This window comes from Onthophagus taurus, chromosome 7, assembly GCF_036711975.1.
Source record: "Onthophagus taurus isolate NC chromosome 7, IU_Otau_3.0, whole genome shotgun sequence".
In the NCBI taxonomy this organism is placed as follows: domain Eukaryota; kingdom Metazoa; phylum Arthropoda; class Insecta; order Coleoptera; family Scarabaeidae; genus Onthophagus; species Onthophagus taurus.
This window is the reverse complement of record NC_091972.1, coordinates 11,057,196-11,078,284: the sequence shown is the minus strand read 5'-3', so window position 1 is coordinate 11,078,284 and position 21,089 is coordinate 11,057,196. Positions and strand designations below refer to the sequence as shown.

At 34.2% G+C, this 21,089-nt stretch overlaps 1 protein-coding gene across 2 annotated transcripts; it reads right to left on the bottom strand.

Annotated features, from left to right (window-relative positions):
* Positions 1-95: 95 nt before the first annotated feature.
* LOC111423838 (zona pellucida domain-containing protein piopio) lies at positions 96-19,055 on the bottom strand. 2 transcript variants are annotated; one of them, XM_023057221.2, is made up of 8 exons: positions 18,647-19,055; positions 17,729-17,813; positions 16,579-16,630; positions 10,814-11,049; positions 4,616-4,761; positions 3,006-3,411; positions 1,898-2,056; positions 96-1,058 (listed from the first exon to the last, which is right to left on the bottom strand). In XM_023057221.2, exons 2-8 carry the CDS (start codon positions 17,771-17,773, stop codon positions 858-860), a joined length of 1,245 nt encoding a protein of 414 aa, XP_022912989.1. In that variant the 5' UTR covers positions 17,774-17,813; positions 18,647-19,055; the 3' UTR covers positions 96-857. The 2 variants fall into 2 exon arrangements, with proteins under 2 accessions (XP_022912989.1, XP_022912990.1); XM_023057222.2 differs by lacking the exon at positions 96-1,058 and adding an exon at positions 1,295-1,442.
* Positions 19,056-21,089: the final 2,034 nt, after the last annotated feature.

Below are 21,089 nucleotides of genomic sequence, written 5' to 3'. Positions count from 1 at the left end.
GACAGAAATTCAAGATAGGAGTAAAGGAAAGATGCTATCAACACCACTATTCAATATTGTACTAGATTGGGTTCTGAAAGGTAAAAAAAAAACAATTTCTTGATGATAATTATATTTATTATAGTAGTTGAAATTGGATATGTTAATTTTCTTTAATTCAAGTTAAATACGTCTTAATTTTTCGTTTACAGTAAGCACCTTATGTGTTGATGAATCATGTAACAAAACATTACCTAAATATATAGCGGTCAAGAACCAGAACGCATTTACATAATTATCATTTTATTTGCTCATCGTTTTTAAAATATGTACAAAATCACTATACCAATTCGTTTTTTAAATGCAATTGTGATTCAAAACCAAGGAATAATTGAGCTTTAACTGAAGCAAAATTATCCTCTCCATTATAATTCGTCGAATTTAATAAAAAATCAACGAACCTTCATAACCGATGAAGGTTTGCTATTTACATTTATTAAATTCAAGTTCGTCAATAACGATTCAAATAATATTACCCGCCACCAAAGTTGTTATTAAGATTATCACCAGGAGTTGCTTTTTTCGTGACTACAAATCACATTCTATTCAAATCGTCTTAAATATTATAAATTAATGGGAACATGAGGTCAAAATTCTGACAGTCTGATTAATTAAATTGAGGTCGGAAGCGTATCGGCAAGTATACGGATTTTTTTCGAAACAAAAAAACGTTCGTTGGCAGTTGACACTGAACACTTTCAAGAAAATAGGTTGTAAATTTGGAATGGCACCAAATCGCATCTATTATGATTATTTTACTGAGTATGCACCTAGAAAAACAAGAAGGGACTTGCGCGTTTATTATTCTTTATACGTTCTTAACTGCTGTGACTGTAGGCAGTGTTCGTATACGGGCCGCTGTATATTGAGCTGCTTGGATTCGACGAAGTCTTCTTCGATCGTCTTCTCGCCATAAGACAGCCAATTGCTATGATGGCACATAACATTAAAATTACCCCGGCTATACAAATTCCTATTGCGAAATTTTTCTGGGATATACAAATACTGTCTTCTGGAGCCTATTGGAGCCAGAAAATTAAAAAAAAATATAATATCATTTAACAAAATACAAGGACAAAACGTGACAGATGTTTAAATAAAAACCGCTCCCGCATCAGTTAAATTCTTACACAGATACGATGAATGAACGTTTAAAGAATCAAGAAAAGGGACGGGAATACTTGCACGTGCAATTATTGGCATCTTAACGATTTAACACTATCTCTTTCTCTCGCATAAAAAAAAACATACAAGATTTCGATTTTTATCCTGGCGATAGATGTATTTGAGGTGAAAGTGGAAAAGATGATGATGATATCTAAGAATAAACGATCGTTTCCCAGCGTTTAGCAATTAGCCGAGTACAATACCACATATTTTCGCACCGTTCACACGATTATGACCTAAAAGACAAATATAAACCGTATTTATGGTTCGAAAGTAAAAAACGGTCGAAAAAGTATTTTTTGTTTTATTTTTATTAAAAAAGAAATTGAATTAAAGGGAAAATGAGCTAGAGAGGAAGCCGAACAAAAGGTTTTACCGCTTTCACTTGACGGCCGCAGTTTGCCCTCGAGTTCTCAGTGCTTTTATTGGCTATAATCTCGTGTAAAATATAATTTAATAATGTGTACTATAAACGATTAACGCTTTAATACTGATAGGTAGGTGACGGAATAGTGTGGTTTATGCAATTGGGTAATTGTGTTAATGAATTCTTGCGCAAACGAAATGTTAAATTACGTAAATCGTTAAATGATTTTGGTTTTAATTTTGAAATAAAAAAAATAAATGAAACTCGTAGAAATCGTTGTGTAAATTGAATAAAAATAATTTAAATTGAGTTAAGAAATCTCACCTTCTCACTAAACACCGAATCATCTGACCCTTTTGATAAATCGTTGGCGTCGTTTACGTAAAGTCCGCTATATACTTCGATGATAGCTTTAGTTCCTTCACTAGTGTCCGTATCTCCATCAGCTTGCCTTCTTTTGCGATTAGAGTAGTCACATTGGGGCTGAAAACAATATCGATTTTAAATCAAAAAATTTTTAAAAAAAGATCATCATGAGTAATAACTCTGCTTTATTTAGATATTTCCTTAAATAGAACAAAAAAGTAGGAACAAATGGAGATAACCAAACATGGATGGGAACGAGTATTCCACGTCCATTAGGAATCGGGTGTCCGTTTTAGTAGCCACTTAAAACAGAAGAACTTATACAAGACAAACAGCGCAGATGCGAGGTTAAGATACGTTGGCCGTGGAAGGGAACTGGTTCCAGTCTTGACGGCCATACATGGCCTTGGCCATCGCCGGGTTCCATCCGTAACTCTTAGGCCACCACCGAGGGATTTTTCTTCCGAAGAGGTATGACCTCGGTCGACCCACGGGACGGCACTTCCCAACCCGTTCGTTTTTTCTCTTTCTTTCTTTCGTTTTATTTTTTTTGTGACGCGAAACCTGCAGTTAGCACCGTTAGGTCTTCAGCTCTTCGGTCATGTATTGTGCTGGAGCAGTAATGATAATCGTCCTGCTGTATGACGTTCGGCGTGTCTCGGAACCATGGGAACCCAACAGGTTCATTTTACTGTTATATGCCGGGATTGAGATTCGTGATGTTGTAGTAGACGGGATAAGAGGATTACGGAAAAAAATTTTAAGATGAGAACTGCGGAGGATCTCGAGGTCGCATAACGTCATATCTTTGTTGTATCGGTATGATCTCACAGGCTATAATTCAACTATCCTTTTAACGTTTTATGGTTTAGCAACGATTGTATTGGGGAAAAATTGTATAGAGTTAAATCAACAAGTAATTATAAGGTGTTTAACGTCGTCAAGGATAAGGATAAACGGTTATGTCACCACAATCATCTTTGGTTCTGGTATTACACAGAAGAATTACAGACTTGTCATCGTCAAAATTAACAACGACAATAAGGAAGAATTTTTTTTAACTTACCGCTGCAATTTCACATCCACCGTCAGCTATTAAACAAAGCCTTACGTGGCATTGATAATATACGGAAAACGTTGAAGGGAACCTGTGTGCTTGGAATTGAACGGTAGCTTTAGTTTTGTCTTCAGAATACTCAAACATGCCCATAATTTCAGGATCAAGGGGACATCCATCTTCGTTGATCAGTTGCTGTTCTCCCGAACCAATTCCATCTGTTACGTAGCAATCTGCTACTCTTATACCATAAATGTCTTGTTCGTCTAAAGTGATTTCTAAGGATAATGGATCGCCAATATCTACAGCTTCGGCTACTTCGTGTCTTGATGGATCCCCCGAAAATATTCTCATCGTACAACCAGGCATAGGCATAGAAGATGTTGGATTTGCTAAATCGTTGCTTTGCAGATAACTAAGAAAATAGAAAAGAAAACCAATAATCAACTTGTTTAATCATTTATAATTTATAAACTCGTTTTCACTCAAGTACATTCTATTTCCTGAGTTAATCCGAGTTACAGAGCAGTTCGTGAAAGTTATTTATCTTAGAAACAGGTAAGCATCTATAAATATCTATGATATAAGTAGAAAGCGCTTTTTCGATAATAAAACGACTGTTTTCCCTCATTTTCAATGTGACAATTATAAGTCACGTTCAGAGGTTTTGCTATGCGCATTTCAGCATTTCTCTGGCCAATGTGACTCGAATCTTAACGACCGGTTACGTCAAAGAGGCAATGATTCTTTGAGTTACCTCGAACGTGCTTGGAAACTTGCTAATGACGTTTTAACAACCTCTGACTTCGACGTAAGGACGTTAAGATCATCGATTGTTTTAGAATTAACTTGTTTATTTATGATGTGACTTTGTCGACGAATCATCAAGGATACTTTTTATACACCTGTATTTCCAGATATTAATTTGTTTTAGGATAACTGTACATTATTGGAACTGAAAGTCGAATTCGCCACACCTTAGAGAGAAAGAAAACGTTATAGAAGAGTTTGCTAAGTCACTCTATCAAACCACAGAGAGAAAAAATCCTATCACCGAAACTAACGGTACTACAATTATGATGAAGCTGTAGCTGTAACAAGAAATAATCTTTGGCGAAGAGACGACGATGTGGCGACCTCACGAAATGTAATTAAACGACTTATAGCATTAGTTGTGGTCCATTCGAATCCAATGGGATAGATCCCACCTTTAACGGTACATGGCGTGTAAGCAATATGAATTCTTTCGGTGTTGATTTTTTCGCGTTTGGTTTCCCACGGCGCGTCGTAGACGTCGACGCCGTCGTCATCCGTCGTCGCTTCCTCTTACCATTTCTCTTCTCATAGCTTGCGGCGTGAGTGAGTTTACAGTTAGCCCGGTGTCACGGGATCAAACTTCGGTCGCAATTTGGTCGTTTATTATTGAACGCTTATTGAAATTCCTAACGAAACATACCTTTAACGTTGAAACGGTTGGCCTCTCTCGTGACCGTTCACTGTTCTAAGTTAAACCGTTTGAATTGAACAGAAATTAGAACGAAAAATTATAGAACATTTTTTTTTGTTGGTTATAAAGAAAATGTTAGCGTTATGAAACTGTGAACAATTTGTTTACTTACTCTACTTTCGGCCCTTCGTTTATAACAACCGTATTGTTTCTTGATTGGTACCAGCACCTAATAACGAAACCTTTTCCTTGATTGGTAACAAGTTTAAGATGGGGTTGTACAACAATGGTATTGTAATATTCAACACTACCATCGTCCTGGAACAAAGAAAAATATTACTTTTTATTATACCGGAAGAAATTTTTTATAATTTATTTTCTTAAATTATAAATAATAACTATTTACAACTTAATAAAAGCTTTTTTAATTAGACATTCGACAAGGTCTCGACATTCAACGATCTGGAAGACTGAACAATAACCATGAAGACAACCGAGAAAACAACGAAACGGAACACTTTAATCGCTCGATTTTTTAGGGACATTTTTTTTGGTTTATACATATGTAAGTAAAGTGACTCAACAGCATTTAAGCCGCAAGCATACCGCCCACTTTTAGTACCGACCATACTTGGTTGTACTACTGTTAAAAACACTTTTCCAGACACTCCTCGTGACGTCACGGATGTGTTTGAAGGACGGTCGAGGACAAAGACATCGCAAAAAAACAAATTACTGAAGATTGAAGAATAAGAAGGTGTAAAGGAAACGATGAGTTTGGTTGAGGACGTGTTAAATAATCAAAATTAGCAAGTTTTTATTAGTAACTTTCGAATTGCATAAAAAATCTTGAAGATATGTAAATTTTTTTGTTTCAAAACTGCGATTTTAACTATTTTATCTATCTACAATTTTTTTTCTTGGAGGAAATGATTTAAGAATCACCTTAGAAATGTCGTAACACAAATAGAAAAGCAGAGGTGAAACAGAATCTCTGTGGTTTCTAGAACGCTGACGTTCATTATGTTGTAAGCTGGTAAGAGGTGTAATTCAATATATCGTTTGTAATTAATCTATACAGTTATTTTTTTTAGGTTTAATTGAAAAATGTATAACTAAAATGCGAATAAGACTTTGTGATTACAATATAGTTTAAGGCATAAGATAATAAAATTGAACTGCAACAAAACCGATAATAGTGTTGCAGATGCGCCAATGTGCACAATACAATGGAATGACAAGAAAGGTGAAGAGTATAAACAGTTTCGCCCACCAAAACTTAAAAACCTACATGTTGCATATGATTTAGAATACTTCTAAAGAATCTGCATTGGGAGTTTTCATACATGTGGCGATCGTCTTCGTTGGACTTTCATGCAGATTAACCGGGTATTGAAAAACTACTGTCAAAAAATCCCGAAAAGTCCCAAGCGGTGCGAAAACGCATCCCTTAAGTCAGGTGATAACACCGTTAGTTGTCCACAGCGTTCGAAATATACTGGAATTTTTCGACGCATAATTTGAGGAACACAATTGCGTTGTTTGGTTAAACTCAAATGGTTAATGAGGTAGAGCACCAAGAAACATTAAATTGAGGACTGATAATAAAACTCTTAAAAAGACACAGGATACCCTAATGATTTTTGTGGAGTCTTACTACAGAACTAATTAAAGGCCATCTTATTCATTGCGAGTTATGCTGACGATTGAGACAATGTAACTGGTGTGACAGATCGAATTTGTCGAAAAAGACAAACCTAATTTTTTCCACATGGAAGCGAAAAATCGGTAATTCTAGAACGTCATTGCACTGAAGGAGCTTGTCTAATGAAGCTAGATATGTGGGTATTATTCCAGACAGTGAGATAATGTAAAAATCATCCCTAAATAACAGTGTCAAAAAAGCAAATTAATTCCATCCAATTAGAAATAGCGGGATGTATCGAAATCTTTGGGAATCAACAAGACATCATTGTAGAATATGCAATCGACAATCTCAGGACCGCACACATGTTACCTGAAGATACATAAAATAGAACGACGTGCATTCCGTCTAGGTGCAGTAAAGTCAAATTCAACTGAGAATGACAAGATCAAACATCCAAATTGGAGTTTGCTTATAACAAAAATAGTGTACAGAACTAAATTACTAACTAATTTCTTCCAATAAACTGTCTCGTATGATAAAGCAAGTGAATTGAAATTTTATATCTGAAATCTAGGCCCTTCTACAAATCCCTCAACAAATTATTACCCAAAAAAATCAGCAGTCGTGCAATTGGTGTTAACGTGTGATGTCCATTTATAATAAAACGATTATCTTACAAATACAATAATTGCAAAGCCTGGCTTGTCTTTTTGTATTAAGGTTGAGGCTAATAAATAAACAATGTGTGAGACGGTATTAGTGATGAGATCACATAATACTAAGTGAAAGGTCAATTGGAGGGCAAGAAACATGAAATGGCTGACAAAAGGGCTTGGAAAGCGAAGAATCGACATATTCGCCAGAATCAAAAAAGCCTCAATCTGATACGGAATCTAAGTCTCAAACATTTCAAAACTAGTATGAGAGATATCAGAGGGTACGACCTAGTTAAATACTACGTTTATAAAGAATTTTAAGTGCTTAGTAGATCTTCCAACGGTTTTTGTAAATGTTAATCACATTTAAACCACAATCAAAATGATGTAATCCTATTTATAACAAATGATTACCCTCATTGTCATTTAAACAGCAATGTAGCAGAAAGTCACTACGACTTGGTGTGCAGTGTTAGTAGCAGGAATCAATGGACCACGTTTCTTGGAAATAACACAATGCGTTAGATTGCAGCAAAATAACCTCCTTGACTTACAATAAATAAACCTATATTCTAACAATAAAGAGTAACAGCGGCCAATTTCAAGGTTTAGAAACGTTAAACTATCATTGTTCGTAAGAATTTAAGAAGTTGTTCCCACATATTGCGAAAATCGAAAAATGTTAAGACTATAAAATTAACAAAGTAATAATTTGTTTTTGTCAATATTAACACAATTATGATTAATTTTTTAATCTTCTAATGTGTTTCCAGTTAAATTATTTCTAAACATACCAATCTTCTTTATACAAAACACCAGATGTTCAAATAATTTAAACATCATTTTACAGATTACAATTTGCTTTTCAATAAGTATTATATTAAGCCATCTGCCACATTGCCTTTAACGTTGATTATAAGGAGTTGTTTTGACATAACCGTTTTTACGTCATTAAAAAGAGCTTTTGTACAATTTAACTTTTGTACGGCTGATTTAGTTTTGATTAAAAAAATTATAGCTTCATTAACACGTGTACAGTATGTTATTACAATTTTTATACTCTGTATGCAACAAGCTTTGATCTACCTACTCAATTTTACTTTCAAGCGGACACGTACGAAATGATAGCGAAGGCCGGACGTGGGTTCCAGAAAGGTCAACGAGATCGGTTATTACTACAACTTTTCGTTGGTTCTGACGACGAATCTTACACACCTTCATCTCCAAAAGTAAGAACTCCCACCTTTGTGGGAATTTTGCAAGGTTGTTTTATTCTATTTCTGTTTTTTCCATTTTCTTTTTATATTTGCCACAAAGACAACTTTTATTAGTTTTAGAGAAAGTGCAAATTTATGTTATGTACAATTTCTAAGATTACGTTTTAACATTTAAATTTTAAGTATTTAATTAAAATTAATATGAATGCTGTCGCTAAGAGAAAGAGAAAGTTTATAATCACTCTTTTCTTGAATATTAGGAATAAGCCAAGAAATTCAATTTTGTTGTGTAGAATACATAAATTGTTAATATCCATATTTGAAGTGATTTGTTGATTTTAAAGAGAAACGCATCATTAAGTTAATAACGACCGACCCTAACAACTTTAATTATAGAAGTAATAACCTGTGTAAAGCAGCGCATTCTTGCCAAGGACACATTCATCAATTTACGTGAGTTTCGCAGAAAATAGGACGTTGCGTTCGTCAAGTGATTGTTACAATCATGATAATAGAGCACATAAACTAAGATGAACCTCGAACAATTTATGGCGCAATCTTTTGATTTGCAATATATTAAATTTTGAAATTTATGACTTGCTATAACTCTGAACACAATTCGTTTTAATAACGGGTTACGTGACTTAAGTTAGAAAGACACAGTAGTGAAAGTTGGCCAAACGAAATATCAAATTAACAGTAGTTTATCTCGTCTAAAGCGGGTCCGAGTTAGAGCTAGTTTCACAAATGCTACCACGCCTTCTGATTGTCAATGGTTTTAGAATATAGAAAAAAAATATTGCGCGTAACCACTTTATATCATTTCCTTATTAAGTTATTGAAATCTATTTTACTTTCAACCGCAAAGACGACGAACCCAATGGAGTTCGTTGATCGATCGAATAAAAATGAAGAAGTTAAAGAAGAAGAAAACTTGTTCAAACTAGTTTTTTCTAGCAAAAATTGTATTACTTCTGCTTCGGTGTGTAAGAAAAACAAGAAATCCTTGGTTCTGAGAAGATATCATTAAAATACCGCCGTTTTCTTTAAATGATAAATTATAGGATCGCTCCAGAAGGTATAAAGGACTCTGTAGGAGTCCTTCAACCTCTTTGTGCTACACCGGCTGCCTCAATATGCAATTGCTGGCGCCGGACTATTTCTGCAACACTTCGGGTTGGAGTTCTTTTTTTATAAACTCCGCGTTGCTGCGGGTTTTTCAAAAAAGTAAGTGTGTCAAAAATGTATTACTTCTGCTTCGGTATGTAAGAAAAGCAAAAAATCTTCGGTTTTGAGAAGATATCATTAAAAATCGGCGTGCCGTTTTCTTTAAATGATAAATTATAGGATCGCTCCAGAAAGTATAAAGGACCTGTAGGAGTCCTTCAACCTCTTTGTGCCACACCGGCTGCCTCAATATGCAATTGCTGGCGCCGGACCGGTTCTGCAACTCTTCGGGTTGGAGTTCTTTTTTTCTAAATTCCGCGTTGCTGCGGGTTTTTTAAAAAAGTACGTGTGCCAACCATCGACGGAGGGCTACGACCTACGATTGCTGCCTCGCCGCTAAAGGATTTTCCATGGAGTGTCTATTGACCTTGGCTATTATCGATAATCGAGAAACGTGAACATCTAAAGACACATCTTTATTAAAAATTTGCGGCGGAAATACTAATTTAAATTTGTGTAACTTAATGTGGTCGTAAATTTAAGAGTAGAGTTTGCTGGCGAGGAAAACAATAGGGGAAAGTTGGAGTTCATTCTTCTTGGAACGACCTAAGATTAGTTAACACTCTACTGAAGAAAGTGATCTTCGACACTACTTGTTAAAGATGTTTCTTTTGAGAATAAAAATGCACGTGTCTGTCTTTAAACCATGCGTTGCACAAATTGAAACCTTGCGTGGGACAATATTACCGTTTTGGCAAGCCTATTTAACCTACGCTAATTATTGTGATTTGTTGAGCACTCAAATGTCACGTAAAATGAATTGTACAATATTAAAACATAATTAATAAATTAAATTTTCTCAGATACTTAATAAATTGTGTTAGAATAGATTAGAAATGCAAGAAAATAGAACTAATTGTGTAAATTATGAACGATAATAATTTCTTCTAACACATCAGCCTCCCAGAACGGTTCATAAAAACAGGATGTTCGCTTGACTTGCCAGGAGGAAAAAGCGAACATAAATTTTATTAATTGTGCCTCTTTCCTTGTTGAACATTAAACAGTTTCCGTTTAAGCGCAAAGAAAGCGACCGTAAAAACAATTTTCCATCGCAAATTAACTTTTATTATTTATTTTTTGATGCCCATTTATTGATTATAATTAATTACAAATCACGTCATCAAGGTTGTTGTATTCCAGTTTCTCAAAACCGAGTATAACCACGTTTTGTTTTAATCAAGGTCATTCTCCACGATCAGCAAATAATCCAACAAGAAAAATAAGCAGATGGTGATGGTCTCAAATTGACCTTTTATTGTCTTTGCACGACCAGACATTTCATAAAATATTTTTACATTGAAAAATTCTTAATAACCTTTCATAAGATGACATTTGGGAGTGCTTAGATATATATTGAGTTTATTTTATATTCATATTTCACGCATAATTTCTGCCATATATTCCGTTAGTAGTTACTAAAACAGTTAAAGAAAAAAAAACACTTCCTTTTGCAGGAATTAACATTATTATGCATAAGCTCCAATTTGCGGTAAATTGCCTCCATACACAAAACATGCAAACCCACGAACCGCATGGGAAAAGATACTTAGACTAAAATTATCTTTTCGTTCTCCGAATTTACCATCATCACAATGGATTTTTTTAAAGAAGTCACTCACCCTGTCTATACTCATTGTATTACAAGCTCTTAATGGTAGTTTGTATTTAACCGGAACGGATGCATCAATATATTCGCCAAAACAAGGACTAGTTTTCGTTAATCCATCAGGATAAATCATCCCGTTGAAACGTGCGGTATTCGTCGAGATGCTAACCACGATTTCGTCGTTATTGCAGTCAATCTTCACGTCTGATTCCGATGACACATCCGGTTCCGTCGTCACATCCTGTGTACCTGTAACAAAAAAACGTAGTAAAAAATCGTATGTAGTAAAGGTGAGTAAGCATAGTAACATTACAGTTCGTCAACGCATACATTCTTTAAAGTACCAATTAAATATTCACAGGACAATCACCCTTCAAAGAAAAATTTCCAAGAAATTTAAACGTAAACGTTTATCTTGTTCGTGGAAAACTTAAAGTGGAAGAGCAAACGTTAACGTCGTCGCTTGCTGTGTTAACTTTTACTTTTAGCGGTTTATTTTGTAGCACTCAAAGTGGGCGAACGAAACGATTTTTTTCTTATTTTATATTCTACGTTTTATGCACGTAAGGAAGGTTAATTTGTGTTAACGTTAGATGTTGTTGGGTAATGTCGTAGCTATTAGAGATAATTGAAGTAGAAAGTAAAACATTAAGATTTTAGTATAATGTGACTCTTAAAACAGGTTGTTAGTTATAACCAATAGAATTACATAATTTGCAAAATCATTAAAATCTTGTAAGTATAAAATTAATGAAATGAATAGAAATTGAAATTAAAGAAGAAAAGCTTTCTCAAAAGAAAGGCGATTCAACATTTAAGATTATTAATACAATGGGTAATATCTATCCCATCAATTAAATTCTTAGAAAATTTCTACACGAGGCCAATGTCATGGGAAGGGAAACGAAATCTCCCCGCGAAATGCATTCAATCTATTAAATCTGTCTGTAGAAAGTGTTTCATTGGCGGAATAGCTAACACACTCCAATAATCGACCGGCAAAATCTACAGGATAATTGGAAATAACCGGGAATTCGTGCAGTTTGGTAAGCTCTGTTATTACAATGAATTATAATTTATTGCAATACTTTCACGAATTAGAAAAAAAATAGGTTTCGCTATCAATTAATTACCAAACTGATAGATTTTGGTGGGAATTAATCAAACGTAATGAATCCACGTTTTCAAAAATGTATTGTTACGTTTATATTAGTTCCAGAAGAGGTAAGCTAGATTGGCTTAAAGAAGTAAAGAAAGAAATAAATATACAAAATGACTTAGACATTAAAATAAAATTGCCAAAATTGTCAGACAGAGGTTACCCTTTTAATCAGATAATCTTTGAAGTGTATAGAGTTTTCATTTGATATAGCCATAACTCAAACTATAAGTACTAACTGTGTACAGTGAAATATATGCAGTTAGTGCAATAATTTGTACAAGTACGTATTATATGCCTAGATATTGGAATATCTGAACATTCTCGAAGGAATTCTCGTCTATGGTTATATTTTCAGGTTTTCCTCTCCATTCATTTCGTGCCATCTTCATATATTTGTTTTGATTTTGGCTGCTCTTTCAATGTCAGTAGATATCTCTACAAACTTCCCGTAACTTCTGGTCATTTCATAATCTTGATTGTGTTACACGTACAATACAATATGTTCACACTTGTCAAATTTTACATATATTATGCAGTGTCATATTAATAAAAAAAAAAATAACATACAAAATTACATAAGATTACAATAGAGTACATTAAGTGCTAAAGGTGGAAATCATCTCAAGACTGTCACTCATATATTCGGCGGTCGAGTAGTACGCCCTTGTAACAAGAGCTTGTTTAATATACTCTTTAAAACCCTCCAATGGCAACTGAAGGACGTGTAATAGCAATTTATTAAAAAATTTCACCGACAACGCGTTCACACTTTTCTGGCATTTTGTTAATCGTGTATATTTGGGTATCAGATCGCTATTTTTCCTAGTATCATAGTTATGCACCTGCTTATACGTGTCAAACTTATTGACGGTTCTTTCTACGGATTTATTTTTTGGTAAAAAAGAAAATGATATTATTTGTAGATATGGTTAATTATAGTTTATAATAATCAGATTTACACATGTTTATTTTTTTAAAATTTTTTAAATTACAAAATTTTGAGAAAAACGTGGTACTTTTAAAAGGCCACTAGTAATATAGGATACCAATAGGTTTAAAACATAAATAAATGACACAAATCCAAAATTAACATATTATATTTTAAAATGAATAACACATTTCAAAAATTATTTTATTGAGTGTGATACGCCTTAAAACAGTCTTTGGGGTGCAGCCCAATATCACATTTTTCACACCTAAATTGCACTTTTTTGTGGCAATTGCCACATTTTGTTTGCTTTTCTTGATATATAATTACATGGTCGATCCTATCGTATCTAGAATAAGCATGCTCATTATTTGATGATCTTGGGCGTCCTCTTTTAGGTGGCCTTTTGTAAGTTTCCAGAATATTGGTTGCAATAGCTCTTCTGAATGTAAGTTGATCCATTTTTCCTCTTTGCATTCTATGAATCTGCCAGGCATTCTGTACTGCCATATCAATACAATGGGTAATGAGAGGAAAGTACCATTTCTTGCCTCGTATGGAGATTCTCTGAACGATCAACCCCTCCCATATTAGCATTGTAACATTTTATCACATGTGGCCGATCGATTTGGATATTCTTCTTCTCTTTCTGAGAATACCGCTTTATTTGACGAACCGGCTCAGAGGAACAAGCATTACTAGATATAGAAACTACGTTGTTATCATTCCACTTATTGCATACAAATACTTTAGCAGTATTTGACACACCATAGGAAGTTTCAAATTTGCCTCTCTTCTCTTTTTTTAAAATCTTTGACGAGCGTATAGGGCACGAACCGAGTCTATTCTCCCTCACAGTACCTGTAGCTTTTACACCTCTCTGAGAAAGTACATCCAATAATGGAAGGGTCGTAAAAAAGTTATCAAAGTAGAAATGAAAATGCATGTGCGGTTTTGATTCTCGCATAGCATCCTCAAAGCGTAAAACTACACCAGGTCCTAATCCCAAGTCTTTATAAGAATCGACATGTTGCTGTGAGAATGATCCCTGATATGGTTCAAACCATGTCACATATCCTAGTTTAGTTGATCCCACCCAAAATTTATATCCCCAACGTATAGGTTTTCCACGTATAAACTGCTTAGTTGGGTGACGTCCATAATACGGGACCATAGCTTCATCGATGCAGTAACTCTCTTCAGTTGGAGAAAACAGCATAAATCGCTGACTCATAGCATTGAATAGTGGCCTCATTTTGACAAACTTATCGCTTTTATTGAGAGCGTTATTGTCGCAGCAATGAATATTTTACATTATATATGTAAACCTGTCTCGTGAAATTGCTGAACTAATTAATTCATTATGACAGTCTTCAGCAGTCTCCCAGTACATATATCGTTTTGGCACCCTAACATAACCACTAACCATCAAAACACCAATGCAGCACTGTATTTCCTCTACTGTTATATCTGCAGGACGGTTGTTTTGCCTGCAGTAATTGTTGGTATGATGACATAAAAGGTGTAAAACATCTTTATCAAAAAAAAATTCGAAATTCGGTTCTTTTCTTTTTAACATATGTAACATATTCGGGAATCTCTACGATCGACTACCGCGATTTCGTTATTATATTGCCTCTATTTTCAAGACCAACAATAGAAGACTGCAAGGAAATATTGAACATCAGCACCGACAAATCATCTCCTTGTCTTACACCAGTCCATATCCCGAATTTATCAGGTATTTTCTCCTATACCACTACCACGACTCTGGAGCCCTCCATTGTTACCATGGAAGGATTTAGAGAGTACAACGATTATGAATTGAAAAACTTTTGTTAATATCAAAACAAATGTGTACATCAATATAAAAATATTTACATAGTTACTAATTACATGGTTACAATTTAAAGTTAAGGTTGGCTGTGGTGCAGCCACAGATACTCCCCCTCTAACTATGTAAATACTAAAAACTATGTAGTACGTAACTATGTAAAGTTTAGGTTGGCTGTGGTGCCACCTTCGTCTAGTCTGGTTCTTTGTATGTTGTCAAAGGCCCTTCTAAAGTCTATGGATATACAGTGCAGGTCAGTATCACACTCATAGTATTTTTCCATTACTTGACTAATGATGAAAATGAAGATGGTATTCAGCCAGTATGTCCTGGACATACTATCTTATTCTCTCATAAATCACATTTGACAGTACTTTATATGCGGCGTTTAAGAGCGTGATTCCTCTAAAGTTATCGCAGCTGGTCTTGTCCCTCTTCTTATGTTCGGGACCTAAGAAGGCCATATTGTAGTAGATGCAATGTATCGCAGAAAAAAGCTGGGAACAAGCGATCCATTGCAAAAATGTAGTGATGTTCAAAAACGCTTAATATTTGTATTCCTTTGCCAAATTTGGATTGGTGTACTTATCGTATTTAGTAGGTCATTCCGTACATGTTTATATTAATCAGAACGCAATAGGTCCAATGATATCAGTCCACTTTGTTGCAGTTTTTCGTTTTTCAAAACTTCAAATTTAGACTCTTCCGAAACATTATTGAAAATAACGAAAATCAGTCGTAAAAGATCTCTGGTCTATCAGCTTACTAATAATATATCAGAAGTCATTATTGTGAACACCTTGCCATATGAAATGTCTTTGTTCTGTACACTATAAAAAAAGATACTCGAGCGCACAAAGAGAGAGACCAACAAAGAAAATGTGATTTTGTAGTTGGTTACAAAAATATTTGTAAAATTATTTCAACATGAACTCCATATTAATCTCAGTTGTAATCAAATCTAAGATTTCCATCTTTCTACTATCATCATGAAACCACAAATTACAGCAACTGTAATTATTTTTATATTTATTTCAACAAAAAATATATTTAACACTATATCTTCATTTTCTAGTAAATATCAACACATAAAAAAAAACAGCGGTTGGTCAATGAGGCAATTAATGTAGTCGTGATCATAGGCGGTCCCTTAGAAGATTATCGAGAACCAATTTATGATTTTCCTCCTATAACCAAAGATTATTATGAGGGAAGGAATTGCAAAGAGGATACGTTGTAGATAGCGTAGTTGTTTCATTTAACTCATGATTAACAATGTAAGAGAAGACTCAGTGAGAGCCACTTAAGTGATGCATACTTTATTTGCTTACCTACTCTAGATGAAAAGCCTTGTAATTATTAAAATAATAGGTAAATAGATAAAATTGGAGGAATTACAATGTTTGCGACAGCGCTTGTTTGTTTGTTATATGAACCTTACCTTTCCTGTTTACAAACTGTTTATTCTCGTATCTGGTTAGAGATAAATAAATTTAAATAAATCTAAAATTCTAACATTACAAGTGGTATAATAATTTTCAAATAACCAAATGGTCAAAATGTTTTTCCCACTAACAAGATCATTTTGATTTTGCAAACCACCAATTCTTTAAGAGACCTTATCCGATCCTTTTTTGTGTGGTCCTTATAATTTTATAATTATAATTTTTTTTATGGTACACTTTATGATAAAAAAAGATGATTTATGTGAAGAAAATATATCTTAATTTTTCAAGGAAACAATAGACAAGGTGGAAATGTTAAATTACCTAAGAGTAATCAACTTTTACTAGCCTAGATTTCTTGTTAGTCTGCGACGGAGGTCGAGAACTACATCTCTAAATAACTACTTACTTGTCGTCGACACTGGGATGTTGGCAGCGTATATGGCAGTGTGCGTGCAAACCTGTAAAACGAAAATGGTATAAGGAGGTGGCACTCTATCACCAATCTTCCGAATGTGTTACTACGAGACGTGTTCGTGCATGCACTTCATTTTAAAACTTCCCGCACGAAAAGCGAATTAACCGTCTGCAACACAATCATTAATTTACTCCCAACAATGGAGAATAGGTTTTTCTTTTAACAAAACCGAAAAGAAATCTAATTTGAACTGATTCACATAAATTCTTAACACTTTTGTTCAATTAAAAGAAGTGTTTCTGATATTCATGAAGTATTTCATTATGTTATTTTTTTCATTTCTAGAGAGAGTGGAACGAAAACAACATTGCCGATGTAATAATTTAGTTTATTTTACATAGAAGGCAATATCTCTATGAGTTATATCCAAGATTTCAAATCAATAGTTGAGCAGCGTGAAAGTTTTATAAGCTAGAGTATGTAAGGTTCAATCAACATCGTTATATAGATTCCACTCTTAGAATTGAAGAATATTCATTTTAATGAGATGTAACGTGTAATAGAGACGTTTTAATTATATTTCACATCACAAATCTTAAACGTCAACAATATCTACTGCAATATTGTATCGTAAGCGGATATTGTTTCGTAATCCATTTCGAAATTGTGTCCAAGGTATCGCCATCCAATATGGACCGTAACACTGCACACTGTGCGGACGGTGTGAGGTAACGGTTTTATTGTAGGAATTAATTACTTGGTTTAACAAAACCAAGCTCGTTCAAATAAAGAATTTCTATTCAGCTTATTTTAACACATTTAAGAAATTTCTTAGTAACATGATTTTTTTAATACTTTTTTCATTTACTGTTTATAAATAACGTTGTATAACGGAGTTTTTATAACCAAAGGTTAAATCTATCAATATGAATTATCCACTTATCTAACGTAATTAACGTTGATAAAACATAAAATGGTTATATTTTCACATCAACCGTAATAATCTTATATTGATTCATCTTTTCAATGCACATACGTAATTTTTATGATCTTTTTCCGTTATGCAATATGAACTAATCGAAAGTGTTTCGAAATTCTTTCTGAAAGTGGCCCCTAGATTGAAGTAGGTCGCAGAACTTACCAAAACGATGGTCGTCAAAACGACGGCGAGTTCTCGATGCATCATGACGATCGGTAATTTTTTTTTCTGTTGAATGGCGGTGATCCTGTAAAAGAAATAGAAAGTGGTCAGTTGTCTGCGATCTCAGATAATTTTTCAGAGTCGCAGATGTGACGACACCAAGTGGGTCACGCAAATACCAGCCAAATATGGAATGGGTTGTCGGGGTGTGGACAACCTTGAATAATCCAGACTGCGCGACATAAATATTTACAGCAATTTTTGAACTAATCGTTGTAATCTGATTAACGTTGAAATATTCTGGATTAGGAAATTTACAGTAAATCCTTGTGATATTCATGTATGTACAATATGTTTGAAGTTATCGATACGAAGTCATCCATAAGAAAGGATTTCCTCTTATACTGTTAACAGGATGGACTAAATTACAGACTTCCTTTTTATCTATTCGAAAATACTGAATACAAGAGATGAGTCTCGTTTACATAAATAATCGTCTCAATTTAGAAAGACCAGGAAATGATCTTTATCTACATCAACTCAAATGATATTATCAAAAGATGACAAACCCAAACTGATCAAGACTTATGCTTATAAGATTAATATCTTTTGATACAAAGAAGCCACGACTACACAAAATTGTGGAAAAAAACACCAATTTGTGACTGCATACAAATAACATAGTTAATTTTTTTTTTGATAGTATTTCCTGATTTTATTTATATAACTACAAGGACAAAGCTTTTTTCATCATCAATTTTAAGGAAATCATCTTAAAAAACGTTACACTTCACGATGCATAACAAATTATGTAAGAATGTTTTCTAACTCTTGTGATGACAACTATAATAAATATTAATTTTTGAATTATTACAAAAATTAACACAACGAAAAATGTTTAAAAAGGCCTTCACTCACCTTTCAAAAATCTTAAAATTATCGACGACACTAACTTTTTAAATTTCTGCTTTTAATTTTGACTTAATTTTTATTGATCACAGATTTTCCAAAAACACTTCAGCGAAAAATAATAATAATGAAGCTAATCTCAGTCTTTCGTTTTGACCTTCCAAACTCTTTCTTTTTTCAACCGCACATAGATCACCTGTCCATGTTTCGCGGCGCAACCACGTATTATTATCACTTTTCGTTTCAACGTTTTCGTCGTCCGATTGTTTCAAGATGTTCGTTTGTGTACGGTGGTGGAGGTTTGCTCATGTTTTAATGGACACCGTTTTCCATTAGATGGTACTGGTAACGATACGCGAGAATGCGAACCGATGATTTTTGATGCGGATCTACCACCGCGAAGGTTCGTAGGTTGACTGAATGTTGAGATCACCGGCGGGCGGTTCGTTTCGAGTCGAAAAGGTGGAGGTAAAGTTAGTAGGTAGAAAGCAAAAGCGAATGGTGGGTCGCCGATTGACGACGTCGATCCGTGCGGTTCGCCATGAAATGACGGAAAACGTGTTGCTAAAAAACCAAAATGAAAAGATTCATTTCGATTTTGATTACTTTTGGGTTAAGATTTCTTACGGTCTATAACATCTAAAGATATTATTACTTGAAATTGACTTTTTATAACGAAGATGAAACAACTTCGGTCCTTGCAATAAAAAAATAAATCCGCAAATAGTAATTGTGATACAGATTACATCATGTTGCTATTCTTAGAAAACTCATCTTATTGAGTGACGTAATGGGTTTTCAATTCTTCTAAGAAATCGACTATAATATTTGAATAAGATATATTTTTGAACCAAAGTGTTGAAATTCAGTGATGCTAAAAACTTGTCATTATAGAAATTTAAAGTATACAATTAAATCTCGTTTGGTTAATTAAAATCCCGGTTCTAACTACAAATTTCACTTTCAAAAGATCATAAAAAACAGATGGAACATGAAGGAATAAGTATTTAAGAAGTTGATTGCCTGAAATTTACAACATTAATTTCTACAGGTTACGTCAGGCATCGATGCATTTTTTCAAATCTGGACGTTAATGCGTTTCCAAACGTCCTTATGTATATGTATACAGCAAAGATGTCCTCGATAATAATCGCTTCTTTATTAATTACATTTATTTGAATTCTTGAAAAAGCATGAGTCACGATCTTACTGTGAAAAAAATGATGGAAATTCAAAAATTGTAATAAAAAAACTGGTTTGCTAAGATTAGGTCATTAGAAGTAACTCCAAAAGTTTTAGTACATTTTTCAGCAATCAATTCGTATTGGTACAAATTGAAATGGATTTTAATGGAAAATAAAAATGATGTAGTGGGCTGGTTATCATAAAAATATTCACAAGTTCACGTGGTCCAAATTTGTCAATTAAAATCAGTTACAGACTATCGTATGCAAACAGAACTCGAAAATACAAGTGAAGGATATAAAAGTTCAACAGGACGCAGAATGCGGTACCGATCACTACTTACTTCAGAAAGATTGCCAAAGCAGTAATTCGCACAACGACGGTGAACCCAAGATAATAAGCCCACGCAAATTCAACCTACTTGGTCTTCAAGACAATTCGACCAAACTTCTTTACAGACTAAGACTAAGTAAAAAGCTGCTTAGCGAAGTTCGTATTCATGCATATTCATCTGGAATATGCATGTACGCATGTATAAAGACTGGATACTGGGAGAAGAGAAAAACCCAGAGTGGGAGAACAAAGAAGCTGAAGAAAAAAAACAGGAGAAGAAACTACTATAATAAAAGTGGATATCTATTATGGATTCAGAAGACTAGAAACAGTATACAAGGACAACCAGGGAAGTAAAAAAATTCGTAGCTGAGAAAAAAATAAAGTATGGGCTACAGTATGTGAGAGTATCGAAAAATGTGTAGGAACAAACATAATGAATAAGGGAAGAATGGAAGTAATTAATATGAAAACAAGGATCAAACATTACAATACCCTTCTGACGGAGGATAAACTAGTCTTCTCTAACAAAGAGGGAGAATATGATAAGGAGGACAGTATACTAGAAGAAGAAGAAGGTGGGATTACTCCAAAAGAAGTAAAGAAGGTTGCGAAAGGAATGAAAAATGGAAAAGAATCTGCCCATACCTAGCGTCATCTGGCTATCATAGAATTGATAAAAGAGACCGGAGATGCTGATCGAAACATTAAACACCTTTCTCAGGATACACGATATACCAACTGGGAGTGAACCACTGCGCACATTCATTGGCAACATTCATAACAGATGTGACGCAAGGAACTGCTCTAACTATGGAGGAAACAGCGGCACAAATTCATTATCTAGAATGGATTCATATTATATGGAAAGGTTATTAAGCAGAGCAATTTTTTGTTTCTTTTTTTACAAACAGGCCGTAGAGAATTGGTTAGC

Bases quoted from the DNA above. Each gene is read 5' to 3' on its own strand.
- LOC111423838 (XM_023057221.2), bottom strand. From the start codon at position 17,773: ATGATGCATCGAGAACTCGCCGTCGTTTTGACGACCATCGTTTTG. The intron at 11,050-16,578 runs GTAAGTAGTTAT...TTTTTGTTACAG, and splicing joins CATCCCAGTGTCGACGACAA to GTACACAGGATGTGACGACG. The intron at 1,059-1,897 runs GTGAGATTTCTT...TGGCTCCAATAG, and splicing joins ATTCGGTGTTTAGTGAGAAG to GCTCCAGAAGACAGTATTTG.